The sequence below is a fragment of the Ornithorhynchus anatinus genome, chromosome X1 (genome assembly GCF_004115215.2).
Source record: "Ornithorhynchus anatinus isolate Pmale09 chromosome X1, mOrnAna1.pri.v4, whole genome shotgun sequence".
Lineage (NCBI taxonomy): Eukaryota > Metazoa > Chordata > Mammalia > Monotremata > Ornithorhynchidae > Ornithorhynchus > Ornithorhynchus anatinus.
The window spans coordinates 87,064,482-87,087,702 of record NC_041749.1 but is presented as its reverse complement, the minus strand read 5'-3'; the positions used below and the strand labels follow the sequence as shown (position 1 = coordinate 87,087,702).

At 45.4% G+C, this 23,221-nt stretch overlaps 1 protein-coding gene across 2 annotated transcripts in view; it reads right to left on the bottom strand.

The window, feature by feature from the left end:
* The window catches only part of SHISA5 (shisa family member 5), a 108,789-nt gene that overhangs the window by 39,661 nt on the left and 45,907 nt on the right, over positions 1–23,221 (bottom strand). Inside the window, exons 1-3 of one of the 2 annotated variants that reach the window (XM_029050413.2) lie at positions 20,543–20,742; positions 10,733–10,886; positions 6,589–6,663 (exon numbers count right to left, since the gene is read on the bottom strand). In XM_029050413.2, coding sequence (XP_028906246.1) covers positions 6,589–6,663; positions 10,733–10,886; positions 20,543–20,606 — 293 coding nt within the window. In that variant the 5' untranslated portion in view covers positions 20,607–20,742. Of the gene's footprint in view, positions 1–6,588; positions 6,664–10,732; positions 10,887–20,542; positions 20,743–23,221 lie in introns of those variants that run through there. The other variant, XM_029050412.2, reaches the window with a different exon arrangement.

Genomic DNA, 23,221 nt, shown 5'->3' with positions numbered 1-23,221 from the left:
GGGAGATTGTATTAAGGGGCACATTTGGTTTATAATAATTATAATAAATAATGATGACATTGGTTAAGAGCTTATTATGTGCCAAGCACTGTTCTAAGCGCTGGGGTAGATGCAAGGTAATCTGGTTATCCCACATGAGGCTCACAGTCTTAATCCCCATTTGACAGATGAGGTAACTGAGGTACAGAGAAGTCAAGTGACTTACCCAAAGTCACACAGCCGATCAGTGGCAGACCGACATTAGAACCCATGATCTCTGACTGCCAAACCCGTGCTCTTTCCATTAAGCCACGTTGCTTCTCAAATAGTTATTTAATAGTCATCCATTCCATTTGTATCTATGCCAGTGCTTAGCACAGCACTTGGCACATGGTTAGCACTTAATAAATTCCCTAACTGGCTGTAAGTTCCTCGAGGGCAGGAACATCTTTTATTCATTTTGGTTATTTCCTAAGAGCTTTGTCTGGTATTGTGCATTAGGTAGGTGTTCAAAAAATGCTTTGAAGGATGATGGAACAAAACTGAATTCATTCATTCATTTGATCATACTTATTGAGCTCTTACTGTATGCAGAGCACTGTACTAAGCGCTTGGAAAATACAATTTAGCAATAAAGACAATCCCTGCCTGGTTTGAAGGGGGGAGGAAAAAACCTACTACAACTATGATGAAATATTAGACTGATTGAATGTACATAAATGTCAAGGATAGGCATAAATATACAAGTGCTCAGGGTGGCTGGTAGGTTGACAGCTTGGGCTGCTGAAAATTGGGAAATGAATCTTGGAAGAGATGGGATTTTAGGAGGCTTTTATCTGGCTGATTTGGGATTGGAGGTGAAATGGAGAGGAGGAAAGAAGGAGTCTTAAACCAAGGAGTGTCAGTAAAGGGTTGGAGGAAGGAGAGTGAGGTACAGTTAGAAAGTCTATTTGGGAGGAATGAAGAGTGTGAGCTGGGGAGTTGCAGGTAAATAGAGGCAGTACAGAAATACATAAGCAATATAGTTCAGAGGAAGGCTAAATTCCTGTTCCAAAAGTTCTTATATTCTATAGGGGTATAACTAAGTCAGCTGATGCAGCTGAATGTTTCTTCCTTCCAACAGATTAATTGGGGAATTCTTCAAAGACAACTCATTCATGTAAGTAAGCAAATATTCTGTACAGTCTTGTCTGGCACCTAGCAATTGCTGCTCCATAATAAAGGTGCATAATTAAATGATGATAATATGATAAGATGATAATAATTTATTTAACAATAAGAACAGCAAAATGAAATTTCTGAAAAGTCTGATGGCAAAATAAATCAATCTGGAGGTAGTTCCTTCTAAACTGGGTTGAAAATGGCTGGCATAATAGAAGCCATAAACTAATGAAACTATGTACTCAGCATGGCTTAGTGGAAAGAGCCCGGGCTGGGGAATCAGAGGTCATGGGTTCTAAACCCCACTCTGCCACTTGTCTGCTGTGTGACCTTGGGCAAGTCACAACTTCTCTGTGCCTCAGTTCCCTCATCTGTAAAATGGGGATTAAGACTGTGAGACCCATGTGGGACAACCTGATTACCTTGTATCCACCCCAGCGCTTAGAACAGTGCATGGCACATAGTAAGCGCTTAACAAATACCATCATTATTATGTGCTCGCTAAGTGAGAAAAGTGGGTAAAATCAAAGTTCAAACCACATCTACTATAGTAGTAACATAATGTGTATGTGTGGGGGGGGGAAAACAGTGGTTGTGTGTGTGTTTGGTGGGGGGAGAGAGGGGGTGAGGCATAATCTCTCCTGTTACCTTACCTAATGCTAACAAGGATGGCTAATGCTTCAGTCATTTGCCAGCCCAGCATGACTAGCCTCAAATGAAAGTTGAATACCTGTGTTTGCGGCTTTAGGCCAGTCTGCCAGTTACTGCTTTCACCTTGGTCACTGACTCTTTACTGCTCTTGTCTCTGATGAAAGCAGCTCAAAATCTGGCAGTGGCTGCCTCACAGGCATGGGTCCCATGCCCCACTTAACTTGCCCTCCCTAAGCTATTTGTAATTGCTACATTTAAAAAACTGCATTAAATTTGGCATTACAAAATAAACCTCCGATAGGTAAATTGACTCCAGTGTTAACGTATCACAAATAGCATCCTGAGCATGGCTCAGTGGAAAGAGCACAGGCTTTGGAGTCAGAGGGCATGGGTTCGAATCCCGGCTCTGCCACTTGTCAGCTGTGTGACTGTGGGCAAGTCACTTCACTTCTCTGTGCCTCAGTGACCTCATCTGTAAAATGGGGATTCAGACTGTGAACCCCACGTGGGACAGCCTGATTCCCCTGTGTCTACCCCAGCGCTTAGAACAGTGCTCTGCACATAGTAAGCGCTTAACAAATACCAACATTATTATTATTAGTTTTAGGTAAGACTCTGTTCTGAAGAGTTTAAGATTTGAATTTTGGTTTACCTCTTGGAAAATGGATAAAGCAATAAAATAGGCAAAGTTTTCTGCACCTCACATTAAAGATCCTGCTTCATACTGTCATTCCTTGGAAGCAGAACAATTATCCATCAGTAATGCCACAGATGGACCAGTGGACCATCCAGTCCAGGATTCTGTCTCCAACAGTGGCTCCAGGATAGTTGGAGGAAACTTATTACAGTTGCTTTCCTTGACACTGCTCTCAATGGCTAGGGATGGACCATCTTACATCCTTCACTTTCCTTCTGGTCACCTTAAGGTGTGCAGAGTCCAAATGATCACACTACCTAAAATCCGGAGATAGGACACATATGGATTGCTGACCTAGCCCAAGATTTGGAGGTCCCACCCAACATTACTTCCACTCGCCACAAGGAAATCAATTCCCTCCCTGCTCTCTTCTCTACCCTACCGCTTCCCGAACACAGACTGGAAGCTGAGCTTCTCCACTTCGGCCAGGGTCTCGGGAAGCAGCACAGAAGGGGCTGGGGTGACAGGGAGAGCTCTCTAGCAGGCCTACGTGACCTCCTCTAGGTGCCTCCCTCCTGAAACCCCAGCCCAAGTGGGGAAGCTGGGCTTTGAGCCTGTGTTTGGGGAGGGGCTAACTCCCCACTCAGCACATCCCCTCTCCGGCCTCCGCCCCCATCACTTTCCACGCCTGACCCAATGGCTCCCAGCTGCTCAAGCTGCCATCACCCCGGTCCCCGCCAAAAGCCACCGGCAAGCAGAGCATGCTTTTCTCCAGCTCTGGGCCGGGTATAGGGCCAGTCCCCTCTCACGGTGATCACATCTGGCACACCACCCACCTCTTGCCAGTCTTTTAGACACATCTTTTCTTTTCAGCCCCAGCTGTAGGAACAGAGAGAGGGATGGACCAGAGTGGAATAGGGGCAACAGTTGCTGCTGCCAGTGCTGTCTTGTTGCTACTTTCCTCCCTTCCCGGTTTCTCTTCCCTTTCTTAGCTGAGGATGGTGCTTTGAGGTGGAGAGGGATGGGGTTAAAAAAAGTACTCCAGCAGGGCAGTGGAAGGCAGGGAAGGAGGACATTCAGGGCAAAGAGAGGCAGAAAAGCCCCTAGGGATGGGGGTGCTGAATCAAATAGGAAAGTGGATGGGGGAAGGATTTTAGAGTGTAGGTTTTACTTACCTGTAGAGTCTGGTCATCATGTTAGGGCTGGTTCTGGAACAAAATCTAACTAATTGTAGTAAATCTATGGGATGACATGCCCCACGATACAGTCATTCAAGATACATCCACATTAGCAAATAAAGTGTAATGAAAGTGAAATGAATACACTGCTATTCACAAGCAGTTAGGCTTCTTTGGTTCACAGGGGTCTGGACAAGCCTCCCAGTTTCTGCCATACTCCACTTGAATCTACTGATTGATATTTTCAGCCTGCACAACACTCTACGGTAACTGAACAAGGAAAGAGAAGGATTCTTCCACTGAGGTTTAGAATCACACCCATATTTTAAAACAATATGCTAGAATCTTCTTAGATTGTGAGGCCTCCCCCACCCCTGGCTTGAGGGACAGAGACCACATCTAATTCCCACCTGTGCATTCTCTCCCAACACTTATACAGTGCTCTGTAACAGTGCTTAAAAGATACTACTACATATCAAATTAATGTCTCTCCTGAGTGAGAAATACAGCTATATGTCATAAAATCACAGTAAGGATCACCTCCATTGCAATACATATTTCTCTCAGTACTCTTAAAAAGTAAAAATTCTCCTAGAGTCTTAATAATTCACCCCACCATCAGCACTTATGCACATAACCATAATGTATTTATTTTAATATCTGTCCCCCCACCTCTAGACTGCAAGCTCCTTGTGGGCAGGGAACAGGCTACCAACTCTATTGTGTCATACTGTCCTGCTCTTAGTACAGTACTCTGCACAGATTACGTTCTCAATAAATATCACTTATTGATAAACAGGGGTCAATAAGATTCATTTTTTTATAGGGAGCATTGTTGCTCATTGGAAAGAGCACTGGCCTGGGAGTCAGAGGATCTGGGTTCTAATCCTGGCTCTGCCGCTCACCTGCTTGCGTGACCTCAGGCAAGTCACTTAAATTCTCTATGTCTCAGTTTCCTCATCTGTAACAAGGGGATGAAATCCTACACCCTCTTAATCTGTGAGCCCCATCGGGACAGGGATATTGTCCAACCTGATTATCTTGTATCTATCTACCCCAGCACCTAGTACAGTGCTTGGCACACAAGCACTTAACAAAAACTATAAGTATTATTAATATATAGATGCCTCCAAAACAATTTCCAAACATATTACCAAATGTCAAAACCTTATATGAAGATGTCTTTCCTGAAAATGCAGACATATTTGTTCAATGAACTTGTTTAGCACAATAATCTTGCCACAGCTTCCATTTCCTTTCCTCATTCCCAATCAACAGTATTTATTGAGCTCCTACTGAGTGCTAACTACTGTACGTTAGCACTTGAGAAGCAGGGTAGCCTAGTTGAGAACACGGGCCTGGAAGTCAGAAGAACTTGGATTTTAATCCCGATTCTGCCGCTTGTCGGGTGTGTGACAAGTCACTTCTCTGTGACTCAGTTACCTTGTCTATAAAATGGGTATTAAGACTGTCAGCCCTATGTGGGACAGGGACTGGGTCCAACCTGATTACCTTGCATCTACCCCAGCACTTAGTATAGTGCCTGGCACAAAGGAAGTGCTTAAACATCATAAAAAAATTAATTTGAGAGAGTAATAAGTACTAACATGTACAGATCTCCTTTTCCTTCTCTCTTCTAGACTGTAAGCTCATTGTGGGCATGGAATGCATCTGTTATACTGTCCTCTCCCAAGTGCTTAGTATAGTACTCTGCACACAGTAAGCGCTTAATACAATTGATATACTTGAATGAATATATATATGTGTGTGTGTGTGTGTGTGTATATATATATATATATATATATATATGTATAGTGTATATACATCAAGTATTTTTAAAAAAACACAACTCCTCCCAGCAACCAAAATTAACATCTGTCAATTCTGGAAGACGATGGCCTCTGAAAAATGTACAGTTGCCCACCCTTCAGGGATGCTGAGGGCAAACAATCCTAGCATCGGTTGCTACTGTCAGACCAAACACAAGGCCGGATGGATCACTGTCTGTCCTGATAGTGGTATTCTTTTAGGGTTTATGTAGCAGTAATTTTATTTCTTGACCATTCTCTGGGTGCAAAAGACCTGTGCACTGAAGAATCACTTAAGGACTCTTATTGTTCCCAGTTCAAGAAAGCTTTTGCTGTTATTAGAAGCCACTGATAATGGCCAAGTCTGTCTTTTAACAAAAACAGTCATATAGCAAAAACCACCTCCAGACTGATCCGTTTTCCTAACCCAGACATCAGGAAGGATTAACATTTCACTGAGGCTGCTGAAAGCTAATCTTCAGGGAGCCAGAAAAGAAGTAATGTCTGTCCCCTTGATATACAATTTCTTACCGCTGTAAACCCTGAGGGTGTGAATCACCTTTGTATTTTATGATTCACTTAATGCCAAATATATAATCAGCATTCAGTATGCTATTAACACTAGAACCTGCACAAAATCCTTTTCATTTGTTACCTAAAACAATGTTACAGCAAATTGACAGGAAAGAAAAACTGTCATCTGGCAGTCTCTATGAACAAATCCAATTTAAGATAGAAAATTACCACTTTTCAACTTTATCCAATATCCCAATTCTTCTCAATTCTTCACCACTTCTGAGTGGTGAAAGTACATTTATGCAGGAGCTAAATTGAGCAAATGGTCACCAGGGACTCTGTGTGTTGCAGTTCTAAACCCAAGGGTGGCAAAGTCAGGGATGGGGAGAGAGGAAAGAGGCACAGCATTCTACACTAGAAACAATACCTTTCCAGGTTTTTTTTCCTCAAGAATTATCCCCAGAGAGTGATGGTTCCACGGGGGCAATCCCAGGAATTAACTAAAATTAGGGGCATACACACACACACACACACACACACACAGAGAGCAAAAAGTCACATTCCCTCCAATAGTGGAGCAAAGATGGCTGCTTCCTACAGTATGGTTTGAGGGCCTTCCTCTATGAGAAGAATATTTAAAACAAAATTATTCACTCACTTGGGAGTATTCCAGTCATCGTCATCGAAGTCTGCGGGGAATTTCAATGCTTTTGCTTCAGTCAGCTCATTTGCCCTGTAAGTAGGAAACAGAACTTGCCAAGAGTGACAGCAGCCAAGTAAGTTTCACATACCTTCAATTTCCTGATACTCCTTGCTTTCCCAACAAAGACAGGACTAAAATTCAGCCAGATTGCTACTCTTGATGAGTAGGTATTTGTGTCCCGCAAACACTGTGGATAAAATCTGAACATTCCTGAAGGGGTTTTGGCCTACAGAAACTTATGGCACTCCCAATGGAAAAAATTTATATTAAACTGGAGAGGCTCCACGTAGTGATCTCCGGTGATAGAAGTCAAAACAACCCACGGGTGGGAGCGTTTTGGGGTTTTTTGGAGTACCTATGAGTAATAATGATAATAAATGTGGTATTTGTTAAGCACTATGTCCCAGGCACTGTACTAAGCACTAGAGTGGATACAAGCAAATCAGGTTGGACACAGTCCCTGTCCCACATAGGGCTCACATTTTCAAACCCCATTTTACAGGTGAGTTAACTAAGGCACAGAGAATGAAGTGACTTGCCCAGGGTCACACATCAGACAAGTGGCAGAGCCAGGATTAGAACTCATGACCTTCTGACTCCCAGGCTCATGCTCTATCCACTGCACCACGCTGCTTACTAAGCCATGCTGTCGTTTGGAGCCATAATGAACCAGATCCTCAAGCCCAGGAAAAGCCCGAGAACCTCGAGAACTGGCCCAGAGTTGCAGGGTTCTGGCTATGATACTGGAAAGCTCAGGAGCGATCAGTGTCATGTGCACCTTGCTCCGGGGGCTGCTTAGGGAAGCAGTGTGGCCTAGTGGAAAGAGCCCAGCCTGGGAGTCAGAGGACCTGGGTTCTAATCCTGACTCTCCCCCTTGTCTGTGTGACCTTATGCAAGTCATTTCACTCCTCTGGGTCTCAGTTACCTCATCTACAAAATGGTGATTAACACTGTGGGACACAGACTGTGTCCACCCTGATGATAACAACAACAATAATAATGTTCATATTTCTTAAGTGCTTACTATGTGCCAAGCACTGTTCTAAGTGCTGGGGTAGATACAGGGTAATCAGGTTGTCCCACATGAGGCTCACAGTCTTAATCCCCATTTTACAGATGAGGTAACTGAGGCACCGAGAAGTTAAGTGACTTGCCTAAAATCATACAGCTGACAGGTGGTGGAGCAGGGATTTGAACCCACTTCCTCTGACTCCTAAGCCCGTGCTCTTTCCACTGAGCCACGCAGCTTCTCTTGTATCTACCCCAGTCCTTAGTACGGGGCCTGGCACACAGTAAGCACTTAGCAAGTACCATTCAAAAAACCAAACCCCCCTCCCAAAAAGCAACCTACTTTAAACCCCGGTGCTGGGGCACCAACTTTCACTGTAATGAAAGAGCAGCAGGCCACGAAGCTCCTCCAGGTGGCGCCACAGATAGTTCTCAAACCTCAGTTCAAGCAATATTGTAATTTCAATCATCTAGAGTGGAACAGAAGCAATAAAATATGGTCTGGTCTGAATTTCAGCTCATTTCTCCCACTCATCATGAGGTGGCGGTGTCAACCTGAAGTGAAATGGTGACCGGAGGGAGGAGGAGAAAGAAGCAGCAGGGCCAAGTGGATAGAGTATGGGCCTGGGAGTTAGAGGACCTGGGTTCTAATCCCAGTTCTGCCAAGTGCTTGCTGTGTGACCCTGGGCAAGTCATTTAACTTCTCTGCGCCTCAGTTGCCTACCTCATCTGTATAACGGGGATTAAATGCACCTCCTTCCGACTTAGACTGTGAGCCCCGGGTTGTACCGGGATTGTCCAATCTGATAAATAGCATCTACTCTAGCGGTTAGAACAGTGCTTGACACGTGGTCAGCACAAATATAATTAAAAAAAACAAAAAAAACAAAACACAAAAGACCCCTACAAACTGGATTGAAGCCCCTGAATAATTGAGAATTAGCTGTAACAGGGTTAATATAAAGAGATTACGGCTTATGTAAGTAACCACATTAGAAATACACTACTTTGTAGATCTGCTCTAAGGCTGTTGGGAAGAACACTGGCCCACCATTATAAAGAGCTTACCTGAATTCTTTGTAAGTTCATACAGTAAACTCTCAGTTACCAGCTATGGTTTATATGTGTTAAGGATTGTCCACGCCCTTGCTGCTGCTGGTGCAGGGGGCAGTAGCCCACCTGAGCAAAGGGGTTTCTGACCTTCCGTGGTAAGAGTCACAGTATTGAGCTGGGCTTATGATTGGGACATCATAAATCTTGTGGCAAAGATTGGAGTTTTTTTTGGCTTGGGCACAGCACCGCCACCCTACCCACTTCCAGCGGAAAAGGCACGTCCTCCTCCTTGATGGCAATGAGTCAATGGCATCTATTAAGCACTTACTCTGTGCAGAGCACTGTACTAAGTGCTTGGGAGAGTACAACAGAAGTGGTAGACATGCTTCATGCCCACAAGGAGCTTACAATCTAGATTGCCTAGCCAACTGGAGAAAGGGCTCCTGAGGTCTTTCAGTTTGGGCACACCTCAAGGAGCAAACACAAGGCTGCACATGAGACTGCAAAACCTCCAACTTTGGCTGTGTGGCTCTAGGAAAGGGTGGAAACCTCTTGCTAAGCACTTACTCTGTGCCAAGCACTGTATGAACCACTGGGATAGATACAGGAAATCAGGTCAGACAGAGTCCCTGCCCCAGGTGGGGTTCCCAGTCTAAGGGGTTCCACCACACTTATTGTACGTAGCCTTATTCTTAGATAGTGAGTCCCCCACGGGACAGGTAACTGGGTCTAATTCTCACCTGTGTATTCTCTCCCACTTTCTACTACTACCTGGAGAAGCACCGTGGCTTAGTGAATAGAGCATGGGCTTGGAGTCAGAGGGACCTGGGTACTAATACCAGCTCCGCCCAATGTCTGCTGTGTGACCTTGGGCCAGTCACTTCACTTTCTCTGGGTCTCAGTTATCTCATCTGTAAAATGGTGATTAAGAGCGTGAGCCCCATGTGGGGCAGGGACTGTGTCCAACCTGATTAACTTGTATCTATCCCAATACTTAGAACAGTGCTTGGCACATAATAAGTGTGCAAAAAGTATCATCATCATTATTATTATCGCTACCTGCCCTTCAGATGGTGCACATGAGTTGAGAAATCTACAATCCCGGGGGCTGGAAACATCTTGGTTTGGGCTCATCATGCAAACAACAGATATGGAGGCACACTTGAGCCAAAAAATATCTAACCTTTCTTGATTATCCATGCTTTTCAGTTTTCTTCACTGCCTGAGCCAGACGTTGAGCTGGATGACAGTCCTCTAGGCTGTAAGCTTGTTGTGGGCAGGGAACATGTCTACCAACTCTGTTATACTGTATTCTCAAGCATTCAGTACAGTGCTCTGCACACAGTAAGTGCTCGGTAAATACCCTTGATTGATGATGGAGACTTTAATGTATTCCTATATTGTAGCCCCAAATCCTTTTCATTCAGAGAAGTGAGGTACATATTAAACCCTGCCTAAAATGTAGTCTTTAGGAGACACGATCTCCCCAAACACATTATCCTAGCTGCGATACAACAGAATTAACGAGGTAAAAGAATCCTGGGTTCCAATTCTGATTCAAGGTTATGGTCAAGGCGTCCCTTTCTCCCCCACAACTTTATTCTCCGAGCTGCAGGAAGGCTAAAATGAGCCCCTGCTCCCCTCGATCTCTAGCTCAGAGAACAGGACTGGAGAGAGACGACATCAGGGACTCATCTAGCGCTAGAACAGTGATTGGCACATAGTGAGCACTTAACAAATACATTATTCTTTCTGACCCTGACGTGGCGTTCAGTGGCTTTCTCTGGACTCTACCCCAGGGTCAAAAAACAGGAATTTGTCTCCACCATTTTCAGGGATGGGCTCTTTTCCATGGCACATCTGAACTGATGGTGGCTTAACTAACAGGCGTGTAGTGGAAGCTCATTCTATTTTCATTCTTTTTCGCTTCTCAGATCTATGTAATTTGGTGCTCTTTCATTGACAGTCAGCTGGGCTGACACCTGTGTATTGCTATCACCCTGGAAATTCTTAAAGGGCAAATCTCCTTTCTCCTTACCTTTTAGTGAATTCACACTTCTGCTTATCGCCATCAAATTTTTTTAACTCATCTGAGCAGCAGTATTGGAAGAAGCAAGTTCCACAGCAAAACTTCGGGCATGGGTCTTGAGAATTATTTTGTCCAAATACATCCTTGCACTCTTCACCCAGGGCTGGAAACCAAGAAAATAATATTAGATCGTCTCTTGGGGAGAAAAATAACCCCTCAAAATATTAATCTCATTCTAACGAATCCTCAGCCACAGCTACAACAGAGCTGTTCCGTTGGCTGACAGTATTTGCAATCCAGCTTCCCTTTTCCACATCCACCGGGTTTGTGTTCTACCAGAACACTATGTGAAATGACCAAAACCACTGAAAGAAAACTTAAAATGCATTTAAGGCCTGATTTAACAGGGAGGTGGCTGCTGGTAACAAGGACTGCCAAAAAAGAAATACTCACGCAATCAGTAAAGAAGGAAGTGTGAAAGAGCCTACGCAAGATGAAAGGAAAGAAAGGAAAAGGCGTCAGAAGAATCAGAGGCTGCTTGCAGCAGGGGAAGTTTGGGAACGCAGTGGCTGCAAGACGCTTACTTGGACTCAAGATTTAAGTCTCCTTTTCCCCTCCCACTGGTTAAGTTCCAGAGACAGAGACAGCAGGGGTGAACAGCTTATGGGGGGCTTCTGGAATCTTTCTGCACCCTCTGGGGAGAAGGGGATCCCAACACAATCCACATCACACATCTTTTGTACCATGAACAGTGCATACATAAAACTGCTCTAGTCACTAGTGAGTTGCACATGCCATATTCAACTGGCTAAAATAAACAAGTTTTCAAACTATGGGGAGGAACAGTTGAATGGAAGTAGCTCAACAGTATTTATTAAACAACCCCTGGGTGCAAAACACCATAGTAAACACTTGGGAAAGCACAGCTGATGCAGGAAATGTTCCCTAACCACAAGGAGCTTACATTCTAATGGAGGAAACAGAGTAAATCCTGAGCCAGGAATCCACTCTTCCTGACGGCCTATGTGGCTGCTTAGTTGAGCCATTTTAAAATTCTGGGTTGCACACAAGTTTTAGGAGCATTCAGTATGTGCCCAAGTGCCCATCAATAAACCAATCGAGTACTTACTGTGTGTAGAGCGCTGTATTAAGCATTTGGGAGAGTACATTACAACAGAGTTGGTAGACACGCTCCCTGGCCACGACAAGCCCGTGAATGAAGGCTTTTGATACCAGATTCTTATCTGAGAATCAACAACGTTCAAGCTAACACCCATCCAAATCATTCCCTTTCCTGGAAATGTAATAACCTTTATTCTGAAGTCTATATTGAAATGAACAAAAAAATGATTTCTGGTTAAGATTTTCTAAGAAAAACTAGGCCAACTTACTGAGTAAATCTCAAACTATTTATGAAAACGGGGCCTGAATTGAAATTGAACTCAAGAATTACAGCTTTGATTAAGTCTACTATGCTGATTCCTTTAAAAAAATTAAAATTTAAAAAAATTATACTTGGAGATTGCTTATTCTGTGCCAAGCACTGTGGTAGATACAAGTGAATAGGGTTCGACACAGTCCCTGTCCCACATGGGGCTCACAGTCTAAGTAGGAGGGAGAACAGGTATTGAATCCTCATTTTACAGGTAAGAAAACTGAGGTACTGAGAAGTTAAATGACTTGCCCAAGGTCTCACAGCAAGTGGCAGAGCTGGGACTGGAACCTAGGTCCTCTGGCTTCCAGGCCTTGGCTTTACCCACTGGGCCACGCTGTTTCCCTGTTCCCTGATTCCCACTGTCTGAGACTACCCTGGAATATGGTCAACCTGAACCAGATGGCACAAAATGCATCACAAATTAATAAGGAGGGGGCAAACAGACTGCATGCTTTAAAACCAATGGCAAAGAATTTGTTTGATGCGGAGGTGAGTGGGCAATCACTGGAGGTTCTTCCATCTATACTTCACTCTGTGGCCTGGATTTTCTAAAGAAAATATTCAGTCCATGTTTCTCCACTCCTCAAGAACCTCCAGTGGTCAGCCCACCCACATCAGAAACTTCTTACTATCAGCTTTAAAGCACTCAATCACCTTGCACCCTCCTACCTCACCTCTCTGCTCTCCTACTATAACCCCAGCCCACACACTTCACTCCTCTAATGCTAAACTACTTGCTGCACCTCAATCTCATCTATCTCATTTCTGACCACTTGCCCACATCCTTCTTCTGGCCTGGAACACCCTCCCTTCTCATAACCGACAATTACTCTCCCCTCACCTTCAAAGCCTTATAAAGAACACATCTCCTCCAAGAGGCTTTCCCTAAGGCCTCATTTCCTCTTCTCCCACTCCCTTCTGCGTTGCCCTGATTTTCTCCCTTGGTCCCACAGCACTTCTGTAAATATCTGTAATTTATATTAATGTCTGTTTCCTCATCTAGACTGTAAGTTCATTGTGGGCAGGGAATGTGTATACCAACTCTGTTATATTATGTTGTACTCTCCCAAGCACAGAGTACAGTGCTCTGCACACAGTAAGTGTTCATAATTATGACTGATTGATTGAGGAATAGGGAAACATGGACATGGATCACAGAAAAATGATTCAGGCAGCAGAGTCAAGTATGGACTGAAGTGGGGAGAGACAGGAGGCAGGGAGGTCAATGAGGAGGCCAAAGCCAAGGAGAAAATGATAAATACTTGAATTAGCACAGTCGCAGTTTGCGTGGAGAGGAAGGGGTGGATTCTAACGATATTATAGAATTAATCAATTATTTGTTAAGCACTTAACATGTGCCAGGCACTGTACCAGGTGCTGGGGTAGACCCAAGATAATTGTGTTGGACACAGTAACTGTCCCACCTAAGGGCTCTTTATCCCCATTTTACAGATGAGGTAACTAAGGCCCAGAGAAGTTAAATGACTTGCCCAAGTGGTGGAGCCAGAATTAGAGGACCCAAGTCCCCTGAATCCAAGGAAGAACCAATGGGACTTGGTGTCAGACTGAATACACAGGCTGAATAAGAGATATGAACTGAAGATAATACCAAGGTAATGGGTTTGTGAGACAGAAAGGATAATGGTGTTGTCTACAGTGATGGAAAAGTCACGGGGAGGGCAGGGTTTTGGTGGGAAGATGAGAAGTTCAGTTGTGGATATGTTAAATTTGAGGTGTCAGCAGGACTGAGCCCCTCTAGACTGAATATCCTCTATTGTATTGTGCTCTCCCAGTCAATACTAATTGATCAAATTATTTTAGAGTTTCCAAAAAAAGCAGGTTTAAATTTCAAAAAATCTTCAGTCTTTGGGGTTTCGAGCTTTGCTTTTAACGATTTCACATACAAAGACAACAGCTGCATGGCAAGAGTTTCTTTGGTAACATTACTCCTTACCAATGTATGGGAAGCAACATCTAAATGAGCACTTGACATCACAGTAAAATGGCCAGTGACGGCCCTCATGGATACCGGACACATGCGATGTCACATGTTTATGCCAAGCTTGTACGGCAGCGATGCCGTAGGGACCATTTGGAGGAAATCCATTCAAGGTCACCTGAACCTCAAACATTTCTCCAGAGCCTCTGCATTACTCTCCCGGGCCAATCAATCATATCCATTAAGCACTTGGGAGAGTACAATAGAATTAATAGACATTATTCCTGACCTGAGGGGGTTTACAATCTAGATAGTAGGAAGAAGGAAAGGTGGACAAGTACAGGAGATAATACTTAGTGCATGTGAGTAGGTACACTAATAATAATGGTGGTATTCGTTAAAACACTATGTGCCAGGCACTGTAATAACAAAGTTAATATTTGTTAAGCGCTTACTATGTGCCAAGCACTGTTCTAAGCGCTAGGGTAGATACAAGGTAATCAGGTTGTCTCACGTAGGGCTCACAGTCTTCATCCCCATTTTACAGATTAGGTAACTGAGGCACGGAAAAGTTTAGTGACTTGCCCAAGGTCGCACAGCTGACAAGCAGCGGAGTCAGGATTAGAACCCATGCCCTGAGCCACTTTCCACTGAGCCACGCTGCTTCTCGCTGAGCACTGGGCCGGTTACAAGCAAATTGGGTTGGACACAGTCCCCATTCCACATGGGGCTCGGTCTTAATCCCTCTGAGACACAAAGAAGTTAAGTGACTTGCTCATCGTCACACAACAGATAAGTGCGGAGCTAGAATTAGACCCCAGGACCTTCTGTCTCCCAAGCTCATGCTCTATCCACTAGGCCATGCTATGAGAGGTTAAGAGTGCTCAGGTGACATAAGTGCCGAACAGGTAGTAGGGGAAATAAGCAAGGGATATTAACAAATGAGTCCAGGAAAGCCTCTCGGAGGAGACATGATTTTAAAAGGGCTTTGAAGATGAGGAGAGCAGTGGTAGTGGTAATAGATGGTAGTGGCAGTGGAGAGATGTGTGTGGTATGACATTTTAGAAAAATGAACCAGGCAGGAAAGTGAAGTTTGGAATGGAGAGGAGAGAGACGAAGGAAGGATGGTCAGTGAAGAGGCTGATGCAGTAGTTCAAGATGGAATATGACAAGCACCTGGACCAGTGAGGCGGCTGTTTGGATGGAATCCTTCCTAGGGGCAGATTCAGATAATGTCGTGAAAGAAAAAATAAGCAGGATTTGGCAACAGGTGGAATATAGGGACTGAAAGAGGGAGAATAGTCAAGGATTACGCCAAGGTCGCGGGCTTGAAAGATGGGGAGTGCTGCAATGTCGTCAACTGTGATGGAAAAGTTAGATGGCAGAGAGGATTTGAGAAGGAAGATGAGTTTGGTTTTGGACATATTGAGCTTGAGATGCTGGTCTGACATCCACATGACAGTAACCTAGAGGGAGGAGATGCGGGACTGCAGAAGGACTAGTCAGTCAAGTGGATTTGGGAGTCATTCACCTAGAGGTGGTAGCTGAATCCTTGGAAGCAGGTGGAATAAGTGTAAAGGGAGAAGAGAAAGGGACCCAGAACAACCATCCAGGACACTTACAGTTAGGGGATGGGAGGCAGAGGGAGAACTAGCAAAAGAGATGGAGAAAGATCAGCCAGAAAGTTAAGAGGAGAACCAAAAAACATCAGTAAAAATCAAGGTTCGATAGTGTTTCCGGAAGAAGAGAGTATTCTACACTATTGAAGGCTGCCACAAGGTCAGAGGATGAGGACAGATCAGACTCCATTGCACGTAGCAAGAAGGCAGTCATGGATGACCTTAGCAAGAGCAGTCTCTGCAGAGCAAAGTGGGTGGGAACCAGATTGGAGAGGGTCAAGAAGAAACAGAGTAGAGGAGGTGGGGGCAGTGGGTATATACAAGCCATTCAAGGAGTTTGGAAAGGAATGAGAGAAGGAAGATGGGGTGACAGCTGAATGGTGTGGTAGTATCCTGCAGGGCTTTTTTGAGGATAGGAGAGACATGGGTGACATTGAAGACAGAGAAGAAGGCACCAACACAGAATGAACGGTTGGGAGGGGAGAAGGATGAGCAAAATGCTGCTTCTCAGCTGCAGAACTTGGAGGCAAGAGCTGAGGTGGAGGGAAGTTTGGGTGTTTCAAATATGAACACCAGATATAAAGGTCCAGACAAATCCCCACATCACCATCCACATGGGACGGGGACAGACAGTTGAAAAGCACGCTGCCAATATAATACTGGATGAATAGCCACCCTACTTCAATTACTTAAGGGCAAACACAGCAATGCTTGGTGACCTTGTTTAATTTCGGGTGCTGAACTCCAGCGTTATTCAAAAATTTAACACTAGAAAAATCTGGGTTTTGAGGGGAGGGTTTTATATAGAGAGATAAGGATGGCACTCATACAAGAGATAAGCAAAAACTGACCAGATGTGATAGTTAAGCAATAAAACTACTTACAGAGGCTATTTATAAAGTGGGAAGAGAACTCCCTGAAGGGGAAAAAGATAAATTTTAAAATAAATTGCTAAATATTCCAAAACGCATATTGATTCCATTGACAACACTGAAGATAGACAATTCGCCGCTCAAATACGCTACATTGACAGGCCGTGGCTGAATGAGGACAGAGTCATAAAATCAAAGTATCTATCTTGGCGGTGAAAATGTTGAGGAAAAACCTAAAACTTTTGAATCTGTGTGGCCCAGGGATACATCCTGAACTATTTGCTGACTTACCGCAGCATTCCTGCTTCCTCCTTCCCTTTTCCTGCGGCTTTCCTGCCTTCGGTCTCCCCTCCCCACCCTCCAGTATTAAGAGTATCTATCTGTAATGACTTCAACAGCTGTTGCTGCAAGCCAAGTGTAGCCACCCTTCCCATCCCCACCTTCATCTTCCTGCTTATAGCCTCCGCCCCCCAAGTGACCTAAGCTGCCAGAGCAGGAACAGGGACCGAGGACTGCGCCCTCCCCTCCCCAGGGCCACCGTGGTAAATTATTTCCTTACATTTAAAAGTGCAGGGGCCTAAACCAGCAGATGAGGAGATCACCACTTTCAAGGGAACGAGTTATTGGGGCGACATCTGAAAGCCCTGCAGAGGTTCAGGTCACCCTGCAGGTCATAAAGGCCCTGAGCCCTTAAGTCAGGTCAGAACACAGCCAAATCTGGCCAGGTTTCAGCTAGGTTTGGATATCCCTCCCCCTCAATCTACTTTCCTAGGGCCCTTTCTCATAGGGCAGTTCTGGGAGGTACTGCCTCACTCACATGGGGTGCCTTTGCTTTTTGTTTTTACATGGTATTTGTTAGGCGCTTACTACGTACCAGGTACTGGGGTAGATACAAACTAATCAAGTTGGACACAGTCCGTGTCCCACGTGGGGCTCACAGTCTTACTCTCCATTTTACAGATGAGGTAACAGGCCCAGAGAAGTTAAGTGACTCACCCAAGGTCACGCAGCAGACAAGTGGAGAAGCCGGAATTAGAACCCAGGTCCTTCTGACCTCCAGGCCCATGCTCTATCCAATAGGCCATGCTGCTTCTCTTAAGTAGGCTGCCTTGTAGTCCCAGCAGCCTCTTGGGATAACCACCCCGGAAATCTGATCGGTAGTGCCCCTCAAAAGTGAGGCCTGGGTCCATTTCCAGTTCTCAGCAGAACTAAGCTGGGCCCAGACACTATTTCTAGAGCTCTACTCAGGCTGGAAAAGAAGCAGGACTAATAATAATAATGATGCTATTTGTTAAGTGCTTACTGTATGCCAAGCACTGTTCTAAGTGCTGGGGTAGCTACAAGGTAATCAGGTTGTCCCACATGGGGCTCACACTCTTAATCCCCATTTTACAGGTGAGGTAACAGGCACAGAGGAGTTAAATGACTTGCCCAGGTCACACTGCAGACAAGTGGCAGAGCCAGCATTAGAACCCACGTCCTCTTAACTCCCAAGCCCATGCTCTTGCCACTAGGCCATGCTGCAGATTCTAGGTCAAATATGGGCTAAGAAACTCTCGTACATCATTCTGACAACACTCTTTCTTTTGATTTTTGCCCCAGTTCAGAATAAAGGGCAACTACTGGCTCTTTGGAACTGGTGTTAAGTACACTAAAAGATAAAATTTAATCTCTATAGATCCCACAGTTAGCTGGTATGTTATTTCTAAAGTACTAAATCATTCTCTCTCTCTCAAAATGTGAAAGAAACATTCAGAAATACAGTGTTAAATATATGAGGAATACCTGAGCTGGTTTAAGAAGCACAGCAACCAATCTCTGCAAATTTATCTTAATTTACCTTCATTTACACTTGAGACCAGGATCTTCTCAGAAATCTTCTAAGATGTTTCTGGAAGCAGCTTTCCAAGTTTATAGAGTTGAAGGCAATGCAGAATTTTTAAGAAGATTTTATTTTGAGTTGTGATCTGGTACATACACATATCCAGTTTTTATTTACTCTTTGAAAAAGCTTTCACTGAAGTTGATCGTATTTATGAGAAATTGATACGTTAAAGCAATAATAGACTTTGGAAAGTATTGACTGATGAATGAGATCATAAATAATGAGCACAAAACTTCAAGTTGGATTTACAGGTTATCATATCTAAAGGTTCTTTTTTTTTTTTTTTGAAATGGTATCTGTTAGGTGCTTACTACGTGTCAAGCACTGTCCTAAGCGCTGGGGTGGGTACAAGTTAATAAAGTCAGAAACAGTCCCTGTTCCACATGGGGCTCACAGTCTAAGTAGGAGGGAGGCATTTAATCCCCATTTTGCAGTTGAATAAACTGAGGCACAGAGAAGTTAAGTGACTTGCCCAAGGTCACACAGCAATTGGCAGAATCAAGATTAGAACACAGATCCTAAGACTCCCAGGCCCGTGTTCTATCCACTAGACCACACTGCTTCCCTAACATGAAAAATAGAAAACAATAACTCTCGGGAGCAAATTTTTACCTTATCAAAATAAGGTAGCCCAAAAAACCCATATTCCGCCCCCCCCCCCCAAATTTTCAACTATCAAAATTTAACGTAGAGCTTATTGAAGCAGGAATCTAATTAAAATTTAGCCAAGGAAGGCACGCTGTTTCTTCCAAGGTGCCTATAGGTATTACCTTTTGGGATGTAGCCCTTAAATCGGTAGAACACTTTACTCCTAGTGCCCAAATCTGAGATTTGGCCCCAGTGCAGCAGTTGTTATATAAGCACAACACCACAACGATGGTTTTTTTTTTTTTTATCATGTAGCGGATTGAATAGGTGATTTTAAATCAGTTACAACCTTCAAAATCATTTACAATTTTTAAAAGAATTAGTCCACAGGGGTTGTCCAGATGCAAACCCGTTCATTTTAGCAGAGAAGGGTAAACTACCCAGGTTACTACTTTCAGGTCGTCTGAACGAATGACTTGCCAAATCTCAGGTCGTCTCTTGCATTTTACTCTCCCCAGCTCTGCACTGCACACGGTAAACTCTCAATAAACACCCTTGAATTATCGATTGAGCTCCAAGCCTATGGCCTGCCTTCTCGGCATACCATTGGGTTGCTTGGGGACGGTGGGAATCTTTGGATGATAACCGTGGTATATATACTGTGCCCATAAGTAAGCACTCAATAAGGGTTCGACGGGTATTTAAACTCTTACTGTGTGCAGAGCACTGTACCAAACGCCGGGGAAGATGCAAGATAATCAGGTCCCGCAGGAGGCTCACGGTCTAAGTGGGAAGGGAGGACGGGTATCAAACCTCCGCTCCGCAGAGGAGGGAACTGGGAAGTTAAGTGACTCGCCCAAGGTCCCGCAGCAGAGCCGGGATTATAACCCAGGTCCTCCGACTCCCGGGCCCGGGCTCTTTCCACTAGGCCACGCTAGTTCTCGTTCACTTAGAGGCGGTAGAGAAGAAATTGATGCCCAACTGAAATTGGCCTTCCCGGGGCAGTGCCTACCATCAGCACCCCGCCCCGCTCTTCCCCGGATCTAACGGTGTGCCGAGAAAATGACGACGCCCCAGATCCCTCCCCACACTTGGAAGGGCCCTTAGGCGGGGAGAGGGAGGGCGACGCTCCCCGTTTGCCAGAAGGGGAAAGCTAGGTCCAAGTTGGGCCAGGGCCAGAAGCAGAAGGCCCCGCGCACAACTCCACGCGCCTCTTGCATCCAGCAGGCAGGCAGGGAGGCAGCCCGTCATTTCTCAGCCGGCCCGGGGGCGATGGGGCCGCGGGAGCGGGACGGCGGCCGGAGCCCCGGGGCCAGGAAATCCGGGCTGGAGCAGCCAGTCCCGTCCGGCCCCCCCGCCCGCGGCGAGCGCCCCGCCGGCCGCGGCAGCCCACCCTGCTCGCCGCCGCCTCGTGGAGCCGGGCTCGGGTCGGGACCCCCCGCTCCCGCCCAGCCGCCCCCTTCCCCCCATCCCGCACTCACCGCTCAGGGACGGCGGCAGCAGCAGCAGCACCAACAGCAGGAGCGAGTGGGCCGGGGGCGCCATGGCGGCCGGACAGGGGAAGGAGAGAGGAATGGACGAGCGAGGGAGGAGAGAGAGAAAGAGGAGCGCCGAGTGGAGGGTGGTCGCTCACACGGCTTCAGGAAACCCGGGTCCCAGCCAGCTGCGCCGAGCGCAGGAGGAAGGCGCAGGGCCGGGGGCGGGGGGAGGCCAGGGGGCGGGGCCCAGGTTCCGCACCCCGCCCTCCCGAGGGGCTCGCGCTTTTCACACTCGACCGACTCTGCCTTCGGGGGGCGTCCGCCCTCACCTCAATTCCGCCAAAAGGACCGCTTCTGCTCCCTCCCCCTTTGCCCACCCCCAAATCTTTCCCCTTGGCCGCAGGGCTCCCCGTCCATTTCTTTGCTGGCCCTTCTCAGTATGGAGTGAGAAGTCACGGGATCCCGCCGTGGTGTGTTTTCCTTAACCTGCCCTAGGCCCACCCTGGAGCGGGAGCCGTGGCGTTGCTCCCTCCTAACCTTGCCCTTTGCCCTCCTCCATCTCCCCCCTCCTCCCCTTTATCCTGCTCCCCCTACCCCAATTAGAAGGCAGAGTCGACCACTGACCAGATGGGCTTCCCGACTAGAGTTCTCCAATCCAAGCCTTCTGCCTAGCGCCAAAACTGTTCTTCGACTCTGTTACTCCTACACACACGATGCAAGTTTATTCTCGACCGAGTATACGGAACCTACCTACAAAATGGTACACCAACACGTGCATATACTAAGGTACTCACAACCCCTATAGCACCTGCATACATAACCTTATACTCAGTCGCTTCCCCTACCTGTTATTTATTTTAATATCTGTCTAGCGCATCTCCAAGAGGTCTTCCTGGCCTAAACCCTCCTTTCCTCTTTTTTTTAATGGTAATTGTTAAGAGCTTACTATGTTGCTAGGCACTGTACTACTCCCTTCTTTGTCACCCTGACTTGCTCCCTTTCTGCGGTGGGGGAAACTCTGGAGAAGTCCTTTGTCTGCTGGGTGACCTTGAGTAGGTCACTTCACCTCCCTGTGCCTCAGTCCCCTCGTAATAATAGTAATTATGGTATTTGTTAAGCACTTACTATGTGCCAAGTACTGTACGACCTTGGGGCAGAGGACGTGGGTTCTAATGCCGGCTCTGCCACTTAGCTGTGTGACTTTGGGCAAGTCACTTAACTTCTCTGTGCCTCAGTTACCTCATCTGTAAAATGGGATTAAGACTGTGAGCCCTACGTGGAACAACCTGATTACCTTGTATCTACCCCAGCGCTTAGCACAGTGCTCGGCACCTAGTAAGTACTTAACAAATAACATCGTCATTATTATCCCCCGTCCTCAGCCCCACGGCACTTATGTACATATCTGTGATTTATGTGCTTATATTAATGTCTGTCTCCCCCTCTAGACTGTAAACTCGTTATGAGCAGGGAATATGCCTGTTTATTGTTATAGCACACTCTCCCAAGCGCTTAGCATAGTGGTCTGCAAACAGTAAGCATTCAGTAAACACTACCAACTGACTGATTGACCCACTAAATGGTAAAATCCTTCTGGCTAGGGATTTTATATATATCTTCATCACCCTACTTATTTTGTTTATTTTGTTTAATGAGATGTACATCACCCTGATTCTATTTATTTGCCATTGTTTTTATGAGATGTTCTTCCCCTTGACTCTATTGCCATTGTTCTTGTCTGCCTGTCTCCCCCGATTAGACTGTAAGCCCGCCAAAGGGCAGGGACTGCCTCTATCTGTTGCCAACTTGTACATTCCAAGCGCTTAGTACAGTGCTCTGCACATAGTAAGCGCTCAATAAATACTATTGAGTGAGTGAATGAATTATGTCTGCTAACTCCATTGTATTCGCTCAACAGCTACTGATTGACCCACTAATTTGTAAACTCCTTCTGGCCAGGTATTATGTCTACTAACTCCATTGTACTCGCCCAACAACTATTGATTGATTGCCCACTGCAAACCCATAATTAAACTCTCCTTCCTGCCCCTCTAGTCAGGCCAGTATGCTCCTGCAGACTTTACTCGCCCAGTGCTCCTTAATCAGTCAATCAATGAATCAGTCAATCAGTGAATCAATCTAGCCGGGCACTTTTCACTAGACTATGTTGCCACCAGATAGCTTGTTTCAGACCCAAAGTGGGAAAACCTGTCTCAGGCAATTGAACTATCAGTTAATGTATTTACTGAGCTCTTTCTGTGTGTGAGACACTGTATTAAGTGCTTGGGAGAGTGCCGCAGAAGTGAGATACATGTTTTCTGTCCTTATCAAGTTTACAGTTGGAGACAAAAATGATTTTCAAATAATAAAAACTGAAGGAAGAGCAAGAATAAAGTACAAAGCAGGACAACACACTTGGATGAAAACATCTTAAACATTTGAATTTACAGAAAAATATGTTAATAAAAATATACATATCTACATAAGTGCTGAGGATATGAATCAAGTAAAAAAATGCTAAAGATGTGGATGGGGACCATGTGAATTAATCTTTGACAGTGGCCAAACCCCTCCCCAATTATTTTCTTAGACTGTGAGCCCCTGGAGGGCCAGGGACTTCATGTAATTCTCGCCCATATATTTTTCCCAGCACTTTCAGTGCTTTGCACATAGGAGGCATTT